General features: G+C 47.4%; 1 protein-coding gene across 3 annotated transcripts in view; it reads left to right on the forward strand.

The window, feature by feature from the left end:
• The first annotated feature begins 1809 nt into the window (after positions 1–1809).
• Positions 1810–10875, forward strand: part of mfsd3 (major facilitator superfamily domain containing 3) — an 18923-nt gene continuing 9857 nt past the window's right edge. Inside the window, exons 1-3 of one of the 3 annotated variants that reach the window (XM_061261353.1) lie at positions 1810–1896; positions 2922–3683; positions 10130–10277. In XM_061261353.1, the coding sequence (XP_061117337.1) occupies positions 2996–3683; positions 10130–10277 (836 nt within the window). In that variant the 5' untranslated portion in view covers positions 1810–1896; positions 2922–2995. The other 2 variants (XM_061261352.1, XM_061261354.1) reach the window with 2 other exon arrangements.

A 10875-nucleotide genomic window follows, 5' to 3' on the forward strand; every position in this document is an offset into this window, starting at 1 on the left:
GTCTAATCAGCTGTATGTCACTCTGTATAAGAGCATCTGCCAAAATGCCAGTAATGTAATGTAATAATGTATACACATCAAAAGCAATAATAGGGTTGGAGTTTCATTTGTTGTCCCAGAATTTAAAATAGTAAATAAGAAAAGATTAAATGATAATATTTTTGCCTATAGGAGGTACAGAGGCTGACAGAGTGGTGCACAGAAAATAATCTGACACTTAACATCAAAAAAACAAAAGAACTAATAATGGATTTCAGGAAGAAGCAGGATGTACATTTACCACTGCACATCAACGGGGAGGAAGTGGAGAGAGTGTCCAGCTACAAATTTCTGGGCACACACAATTCAGAGGACCTCTCATGGAAGACAAACACCACGGTGCTTTTCAAGAAGGCACAAAAGCGGCTGTACTTCCTGAGAATGCTCAGGAAGGTAAACCTGGCAAAGAAGCTCTTGGTGTCATTCTGCCGCTGCTCCATTGAGAGTGTCCTCATACACAGCATCCTGGTGTGGTATGGTAGCAGCTCTGCAGCAGACAAAAAGTCCCTACAAAGAGTCATTAAGACTGCACAGAACATCATTAACCAACAGCTACCTGCCCTGGACGACATCTTCGCCTCCCGTTGCCTGAAAAAGACACACAACATCCTGAAGGACTCATTCCACCCCGCCCATCACATGTTTGAACTGTTGCCCTCCGGAAGACGCTACAGGTCCATTAAAACACGCACCACCAGATTTATAAACAGTTTCTATCCCAAGGCCATTTCCATACTGAACTCCGAACTGAAAACCATGTGCAATATGGACTAATTCCTTTTTAACTGCATGTATGCACTTTATTCTCATTGATGAGAAATTGACTTTTAATCCTTTTTAACTGCATACGTTGGTACTGAGCGCATGGTATAAATGTGGTGTGTAGAATGAGTTGAAGTGAATGAATGGAAGTACTTTTTCTTTTAAAATCTTTTATACTTATTGATGAGTTCGGTTCTAGAGTGCACCTGATTTTCGTTGTATGTCTGTACAATGACAATAAAGGATCTTGATCTATAGAGGGGAGATCATTGCCATTTTACTGGCTTTGCAGTGGGTGGGGGAAGTAAGACCACTCAGAGTAATTGTATGTTCAGATTCCAGTGCAGAATTAATGAGTATTAGAAACAACTTATTCAACATGTAGACAAGACATTGTATTAGAAATATTGCAGACATTATATAGGATTCAAAGGATGGGGTTAATTGTTTGTTTTTTATGCGTCCCAGCACACATGGGAGTAGAGGGCAATGAGGTTATTGATAAATATGCCAGAAAAGCAACAAATAGAGAGAATATAATTTTTAGGGTACATTTTAGTAAGGCAGAAATTAAGAGAAATGAGGAAAAGATGGCAAAATCAATGGGATAATGAAAGGACAGGACGCCATTTTTATAAAAATCCAAAAAAGAGTTGGAAAGTTGAGAAAGGAAGGAGTAGAAGAGAGGAGACTGTAATCTCAAGATTGAGCTTTGGACATACTGGCCTAAAAGATACATTATGTTTAATGAAAAAACACAACAGTGGGAGATGTGATTTCTGCTCTCAAGAAGAAACTGTTGAGCATAATGATAACCTGTCCAAAATACAACTTGGAGAGAGAAAATTAGGTCAAAGATTTGAGAGATAAGGGAGTAGATTGTAATTATTTATTATTTATTTTCTCTATATTTATGATATGAGGAAATAGAATCCTGATCCACACTCCTTTCCAGTGGGTGGCGGTAATGCACCTAAAAGTTGTGTACAAACCGCAAGAAAACCTTACGAAGAAGAAGAAGCCGAAGACCGCTTTGCGTATCCAGAATGCACAGAACTTCGAAACGACTGTAAACCGGGAGAGCTTAGATCACAGGCAAGATAATCTCTGGTTTAACCATTAAATATGTTAACCAAACAATGTTTTTGTCCATACCTAAACTGAGCACGTGACTGTGTCGTTTAAGTTACAAACATAAATAACGTAGTTAGGCTAATGTCCTTGGCGTACGTGAGCTTCAACGTGTTTGCTGCAGACGACTGAACCATAACATAGCTAATGCTGTGCTAATGCACATAGCTAATGCTACAGTAAGTTATTTTATCGGAATGGATAGAGAGTTGTTACCTGAGATCTGTTAACAAAGTACCATACTTATCTGGCCATGTTGATACTACTTGGCCGCAGAACATTTTTGGGGGATGGGAGGAGGACAGGCTTTGGTTGTTTTTCATTTCAGAAACTGTTCGTGATAGTAACTAGCCATTCTTTACATGAATATGAAGTATAGCCTAGCTAATCCTTGAGCCAACGTATTCCGAGGTAAAAGCATAGAAGGTAACTTATAACGTTAACTTAAAGTGAAATCTTGCAACGTAACAAATGAAATTGGATGGAATGACCAATGGCCTTTCTCGCTGATTTAAGTTAACCAATACCAAAACTAATCGATAAACTCGCTGCCAACAGAATCACTTTTTTTAATTAAAATGGCAGCTTGGTCAATAGAATTCAAATTTCAGCCTGCCTAACAATTTCATAGTCGCTCATTTTTCTGGACATTTAAAAAGACACAGAAACACCCACACTCCGATACTAAACTTTAGCTATGGAAATGGCCATTTATGATGCCATTTTTTAAGCTTAGTAAAATCCAATATAACCTGTAACTGCCCTTACCAGATAGGGATATGATTGATGGAATCTGTAAGCAACAGCAAACATTACAACATAAGACATTTAGAGCATAACTTAGTGGTGATGAAAATGGCTACCCAGGCTCATGTGTAGTTACCAAAGTAATGTGTGGTGTGTAAATCCCTGCAAAGCTGAAGAGAACACATTTCATTATTCAGGTTTTTGTTCTATATTTGCACTTATTCCACAACCACCTTCCCCAGATTTATTCTCAGGTTCCCGGGTGGTACCCACATGAAGCTGAGGTGACTGGTCCTGGAGGACGGAGAGGAAAAACATGAACTCCAAGCTCCTGTTTCTGGGGCTGCTGTACTTTGTACAGGGAATGCCTTACGGCCTGCAGTCTTCCCTGCTGCCCATATTCCTCCGAACCTCGGGCCTCTCTCTGACCAAGATCAGCCTGACCAAAGCCCTCTACTTCCCCTGGGTTCTCAAGGTGCTCTGGGCCCCGCTGGTGGACCAAGTGGGCACGAAAAAGAAATGGCTCCTAGCTAGCATGTCGGGGCTATCGCTAACCTGCTTGGCCAGCGCCACGCTTTCCCCCGCCACCGATTTCCGGGCGGTTGCCGGGGCGCTGCTGGCGATGAACTTCCTGGCGTCGGTGCAGGACATTGCGGTGGACGGAGTGGCGGTGCGGCTGCTGAGCCGGCGGGAAGAGGTGGGTTATGGGAACACGGCGCAGGTGGTGGGGTATAAGCTGGGCTCCGTGGCGGCTGGCGGGGGGCTTCTGGCCCTGGTGGACGCGTTAGGCTGGGGCTGGCTCTTCACCGCGCTGGCCTGCGTTTACGCCGCGGTCGTGCTGTGCACCTGGAGGAACCGCCAGCTGGACGTCCCTCTGTCCGAGAGCCCTACCCGGGAGGGGAGACGTCGGGGAGACGCCTCAAACCCCTGGGCGGTCTGGAGGGAACTGCTGGCCGTGCCTTCCACCACGTGGACCGTGGTTTTCGTCCTCGTTTACAAGCTGGGTAACTCCACAGCGCCTCACGCTGGTCATTTGGTACATTGCACTTGTATGGATTTAGTCAGCAGATGTCCTTATCCGGAGTGACTTGGTGAATGCAATGCACATGAGAGCCTAGAACTAGAGCCTTTATTAAGCATGTATGAGCTAAATGACTGAACTGATCTCACATCAGCACTCTGGGGCTGTATCATAAAGCAGGACTATTGTGTTTTTGCTGCATCCGGGTTTTACTCAGTGTAGTTATCCGGCTAACTCATAACGTTGCTTTGTGATATAGAACCCTGCTGTGCTGATCTGAGATCAGTTCAGCTTTCTAGCTCCTAGTGGATTCGGTTACGATCTTTGCAGAGGAAACCTGATCCAGGATCGCCCTACTTCCCCGAACTCATAGCCACCAAATTATCAATATAATTATTTTATTGTGTAGGAACTGTCTAATAACTTGTTTTTAATTTCAAGGGGGGTTTTATTTGCGGAAATGCAGTCAAAGCTAAGTCCATCTCGATAAGAATCTGAGTGCTTTTTGACCTGATTTATTCTTCTTCCCGTGCTCATGTTCTGCAGTTCCTCATGCAACCACATGGTGTCACTGTTGCGCTTCGAGGGATTGTCGGTGAAGCAATGAGGGGGGGGAAGCAGGCTCCCCGTCTCCGCTTTGTGCGCTCTTCTATGGTGCCAGCAGGGTGCGCTGTCTCACCCCTTTTTTGTTTTTTGTTGAGACTCGGTTTTGCAGGCAAATTTTTTGTTATCTGTGTGCCCCCAGCTCGTTAGAGACTCCGACCGGGCCGTACTGAACAAGTGAATTAATATGAACATTTGAACAGAAGGGGATTATGTAAGGATTATGCTGTCTTTGTGTCTGCCTCATGTGGATATATGCAGAAACCAGACTGAGAGGGCAGGCTTCCTTGGCTGCTTTAGCCGTTTTCTTTTCCTTCATACGACCCCCCCCCACACCTATGTTTAAGACGCAACATTTCCAGCAACGACCCTTCATTGACATCCAGCACCGCACAGCAACCGATGGCAATACAGAAAGTCGAGTGTTTTTGCCGTGGCAGTTAGAGAGAGAGACAGGCCTATAATAATAGACATCTATAATATTGAGTTTTGTGAACCTTTGAGCATCTGTCAGAATTGTGTTTTCGTTGTTAAGGGTGTGCCTTGTGTGTCATTTTCCAACACTGCGTGTTCACAGTTTGACGTTACTTCTTAAAATTTTTTTACGATGAGCAGAGACTCAGTTCAAATCAAGGCTGTGTTATCGGTACTTTATCCTGAAGTTTGATGTCGGGGTGTTTCCTAGAGCTGTATGATTGTCTATTAGCTTCCAATGCGTATGTCTTCGTAGCATATGAGCAATACTGATGTTCCTTTACATTGATGAATCACAGTGAAGTGTGCTGTGTTCCTGGTCTGCATTTGGAGCCCGTGGCTTTCTAAGACTAGCCCTCCTTACAGTAATGAAGAGATGGCAAAGAAGAAAGGATCATTACTGTCTTCCTGCGGTTGGCTGGACAGAGACGGGGAAGGTGGGGGCGGAGGGGGAGGGGGGTAGGGAAAAAGAGGAGAAAAAGCTCAAAGAGTCCTTCCTCTCCAGTAAATCCCATGCAGTAGCTTAATTAAAATGACCAGCCAACTGTAATCTCTCCCAGCGCGTCGGCCAATCGGGCGAGGCCGGCCCCCCGGGCCCCCCGGCCCCTCCCTCGTGTGAGTGACCGGCTGTGCTGTGCTGTGCTGGGCTGTGCTGTGCTGGGCTGTGCTGGGCTGGGCTGGGCTGTGCTCTCTGCTCGGATGTGGAGTCTGTTTGGGTACGGAGGGAGGGGGCATGGAGAGAGGGAGGGAGGGGTGGAGGGAGGGGGCATGGAGAGAGGGAGGGAGGGGTGAAGGGAGGGGGCATGGAGAAAGGGATGAGGGGGAGGAGGGGAGAGATGGAGATGGATGAAGAGAGGGAGAGGAATGAAGAGGGATGAAGAGAGGGAGGGGGATGCGGGATGAAGAGAGGGAGGGGGATGAGGGATGAAGAGAGGGAGTGGGGCATGGAGAGAGGGATGCAGGGAGGGAGGAATGAAGGAGGGAGGGAAAGAGGGATGGAGGGTGGGGTGGAGGAAGTCCGCGAGTGGGAAAAGTTGGGGTCGTGACAGTTCCCATGGGAAATGTCCAGGTGGAGTGGGAGTGCATGCTGGGATGTGGCCCTTTATGTTTCCCCTCCCACACCACAGGACTCACGGCAGGGAGGGGTTGGGGAAGGAGCGCGTACTCTGCTGGAGGTAGGGCGGTTTGGACCACGGTTTCACAACCTGTCACTTTCCCCCGCGAGAAACTCTCCAGGTCCACTTCCCTACCTCCCCACCTCTCTCACTAACACGAAAGCAGCCCTGCGATACTCCACACACTGCAGAACTTTCCCATGTCTCCTCCTCGTTTGGCATCTTCAGCACGCTAGAGGACTGCACTCGCTCTCTGTGTTCACAGCAGTGGCGGGTGACCCCCTTTCACCGTGCGAATCTGAAGGAATTTGTCGGTATCGCGCGGAAGCGCAATCTAACGCCCTTCCCTTTTTCTGCGTTTCGAGCACACGCCCGTGACAACACAAGACGCGGCGTGACCCTTGACCTCGCAACTTATCTCCCGTTCCGCGATTGATCCATTCAGGACCCTCACAATGTCTCCCACCGCAGGGCCGAGTCAAACGGGCCCATGTCAAGCGGACGCGTTGACCTATATGCGGGGGGAACGGGGGGTCAGGTTACCTGCGTTTGACTGGAGCTGGCAGGAGAAAGAGAGGAGAGGTCTTTTCCCATGCAGCCAGCGCTGTGGGACACGCGGGATGCCGGGTAATGCTTTGTGTTCGTCTGTCGCCCAGCCCCTGAGCGGAATGGGGTTCAGTGGCGGCTGCTTTACCTCGCAGTTCCTGTCCTTCCCTGGGGCGGAGTTGAGTTATGTTGCCGTGTAAGAGGACATTTAGGATAAATCTAGATTTTGTAAAGTCGAGGCCTAGTAGGGCTCTACATTTCACCATCGTTCGAATGTTAAAGGAACGTGTTCATGAAAACGTGTGTAATTCTGAATTTATTTGTACTGGATTCGTTTTTTTATATCAAAAAAATATTTCCCGACATTAGCTGATTATGTGCAGAGTTGACATTTTGGAAGTTGCCGTTATCTCTTGGTAGCTCATGTAACTGCCTGTCTGTCCAATAGGTATTAGATACTTGAATGAAACCATTCTTGTCTTCTTGTAAATTCCTGATGGAATGCACTTTTTAAATACATTTAAAGTTTGTCTATTTATGATATATTTATAACTCAGAAACTATATATTTCACAAATGATTAACCTTCAGTCTATTCCATGTGGTTTGGGTGGTTATTGAGTGGTGAGCTGTGCGTGTTCTGTGTGATTGAGGGGATTATGGGTAAGTGGTATGTAGTCCTCACTGACACCACAACACCCTCCTCCTTTCACCCTCTCCTCTTTTCCCCTTTTTCTCTTTTGCCTCCTCTCTTACCCCTACCTTCTCTCTTACCCCCCTCCTCTCTTACCCCCTCATCTCTTACCCCACCTCCCCTCTCACCCACCTCCCCTCTCACCCACCTCCCCTCTCACCCACCGCCTCTCTCACCCCCCTCCTCTCTCACCCCCCTCCTCTCTCACTCCACCTCCTCTCTCACTCCACCTCCTCTCTTACCCCACATCCTCTCTTACCCCTACCTTCTCTCTTACCACCTCCTCTCTCACCCCACCTCCTCTCTTACCCCCCTCCTCTCTTACCCCTGCCTTCTCCCTCCTCTTCCTCTTTCCCTCCTGCTCCGCTTTTTCCCCTCCTTCTCTTTTGCCCCTCTCTTCCTCTCCCTTCCCCTCCCCCTCTTCCTCCCTCTCCCCTCTCCTCCTCTCACTCACTCCTCCTTTTCTCCTCCCTCCCCCTTGACCCCCCACCTCCATGCTGCTTAATCCTCTGTCTGAGGCTCATGGTATGCGGGACAGTCTTTGCACTGAGAATATTTAGCCTGTGCTAAAATAATCAGCCGTGCCAGGTTACAATAAGATGCAAATCGGCTGAAGATATATCTACTATATCTCAGCTATCTCCAACGACATCTTCCCTGTAGTTATAACCCACGAGAATAAAGGCGTTAGACTGAATACTGCACTGGTGTAGGGAGGGTATCATTACGGCTAAAGATCCAATGTATAACCATTCCCGTTTGTTAGGATTTGAGTTTTAAAGATCTATGGAAAGCTGTAGGTGTTCAGGCATTTGTTGTTCTCCAGATCCTGTGTAGCTGCAGATGAAGCGGCTACTTAACATTGCTATACTTTTTTTTTCCAGGAGTAAAAAACAACATAAAAATAAAATGAAAACATAGTCAAATGCGCTTCTGTTTATCCGTTATTGTCACCCTGAGGAAGTTAACCGGATTTTTTCTGTATCGTCAGAAAGGAAGCAGTCTGATGACTCCTTTTTGTTGTGTTTAAACCCCCCCCCCCCCCCCCCCGAAGAATGGGCTGTCGCTCTCTACGTTCCGACAGCAGTCTCTGAGCTGTCACTCACACCGCTGCAAGATCTGAAGTCACTGTTTCTCAAGTCAGTTTCCATAAATAATTATTACCACTCTAAATATTTCAGTGTTTTTATTTCTCGGCGAAAACAATGATCAGTAGACACCATGCAGCTATCTCCACCGTTTCCCCGGTTTGAAAGCGGTGTGATGTCTATTTCATGTGCAATAGCTGCTTTTCCTTTTCAGCGTGAAAGCATAAACATTAAAAGGGGCATTTTTCTGCCTTTCCCTGTGAAACACATTTATTATTGACATTATCACAGTATGGGACATATAGGTTCGGCTGCATGCGGCAATCATCCGTTGCAACCTTCACTTGTTTTTCTTTTGCAGTGCTTGCATGATGCCAACTGGATGTGCGGAAAACATTACACCACTGCTGCCCTCGATTGAACCAATCCTGCGCCAATACACGCGCTTAACGCGTGTACTTAATACAAGCAGGCTCATCGGTCTTTAGCTTTAATGCGGACAGACTCACAGTATCATTTCAGGAGTGTCTTGTAGTATGTCTCTTCCCTGGCTTTCTCTGGTTCCCCATTGCACTGGGTTTATGTTGTGTTTTGACCTCTTTGAATGTGCAAGTTATGACATATATGGAAAAATGTAATCAGGAGGGTCACCGGGAGGTTTTGCCCACAGCAGGTCTTTCACCCCAGGCTCATTGAGAGCCTCTCACAGTCGTGATGAAATGAAATGCTCTCAGAGTGAAAACCCTGCCGCCTTGTCCTCTTGGTTGGCTCATTTGCTCCATACAAGTTCAGTCGAGCACAGAAAAGTATTTGAATCGGGAAAGATGACGTGTTTGACCAGGAGTATGCTGGTGAAGAGGAATGAGAGGGTGAAAAGATAATACAGCTGCACTCTGCTCCACTAAGTTTGTCACACCACACAGAGCTTGTTAATTGCTTCCTGACATCGCTAAAAACCCTGGGAAAGGTCTTGGTTGTTCGGGATCATTCCATTAATTACATTCATGCCATTTGGAAGACGCTCTTATCAAGAGTGCCATACAGTTGATTAGACTATGCAGGAGACAATCCTCCCCTGGAACAATGCAGGGATAAGGGCCTTGCTCAAGTGCCCAACGGCTGTGCGGGGATCGAACCACTGACCTTGTCATGTACCTTAACCACTACGCTACAGGCCGCCCCGTTCAGTAGAGTTTTTTTTTTTTTTTTCCTCCCCCCCCCTTTGGGCAGGGTGTGACATTTGTGCCCTTGATCTCGTAGGACAGTCTTATGTCATCACGGGACTGCAAAGGTAATGTAACCGGAAAAGCAATTTGCATGCAACTTTTATCACCTGCAACTGGATCCTGCCCAGATACCAGCGAGTGGCACCCAGCGCAACCTGTCTTCTATAACACTTCTGTAACACTTCTCCATCTTCTGTGCACTCTGCTTTGAGTAATATCCAATCAGAATCATCGCTGTCAGCTGTTCATTTGAGCTTGTATCAGACCCCTTGTGATGTAGACGAGGGATCAAATCAAATGCGGTCCTCAGGCTGAGCCGAGAACTGCTGGTTTCCCACCCTCTCTTTACCTGGGAGGTAGGTGTGAAGGTAGCGCGCAAATTGTTCAATTAAATACCCGGGAGAAAATAAATGCCAGGATTGGTTGGATTTGGATTAGAGGGCCGGAGAGATGGGTTTCAAGGGGTTGTGAAATGACATTCTTGTTTGTTTTCATGTTTGGCGAGACTGACATGTTTGGTGAAACTAGTTTCTTAAGCGGAGAGTTTCAGGGGAGCTAACTTTTCACTGCTGTCAGCAGAGTTGAACTGAGGGAAGGTGTTCAACTCTGTGTGATGTCATAAGTGATGACCTCACCGGTGACATCATCCCCATGCCCCCCCCCCCCCCCCCCCCCCCCCCTCAGGAGAGCAAGGAGCCGTGAGCATGTTCCCCCTGTTCCTCCTGGACCATCACATGACCTCGGCGGAGCTGGGCTTCTGGAATTCCGTGGTTGCCATGGGGTTCTCCATATTCGGCTCCTCCCTCGGTGGCCTGCTGCTTTCAAAGTACAGGTAGCTGCTGTGGCCTCCTGGCCTTTCCCAGAATGCTGCAGACACCTGCTCTTTCTCAAAAGGGGAATGAGAGTGAGTGTGTGTGAGCGAGTGTGTGAGAGGGTATGCATGTGCGCGTATGCCAAATGTGATGGAGTATTGCCTTACAGGTGACTTTCCTGGGTTTGTCACTTTGGCCTTCTGTCACATTCCAGTGTGCTGTTAAAGGGGAAGGGCGGCACACATGGTGCAGTGGGTAGCACTGCCGCCTCACAGCAAGGAGGTCCTGGGTTTGAATCCCCGTCGGCCGGGCCTCTCTATGTGGAGTTTGCATGTCAGGATAAGCGGGTTAGGATAATGGATGGATGTTTCCTATGTACCACTATGCTGGCTAAGAAACTTACAGGCGCAAAACAGCTCCTAGCTACTTTGCGCCTGTAAGGTACAGGGAAAATAGTCAAGCTCCAAAACAGCCCAGCTCTGTCTTTTACAGCTGATCTGCACCCCGCCAGGTCTGGTATCCTCAGGCTTTGCGGGCCTAACTTAAACCTGCCCCTCGCATGCTTGTAAGCCAATGGGATATAGCATATCCTTACAGGACTATGAGGAATGACATCAC

Source organism: Conger conger, chromosome 11 (genome assembly GCF_963514075.1).
Source record: "Conger conger chromosome 11, fConCon1.1, whole genome shotgun sequence".
Classification (NCBI taxonomy): domain Eukaryota; kingdom Metazoa; phylum Chordata; class Actinopteri; order Anguilliformes; family Congridae; genus Conger; species Conger conger.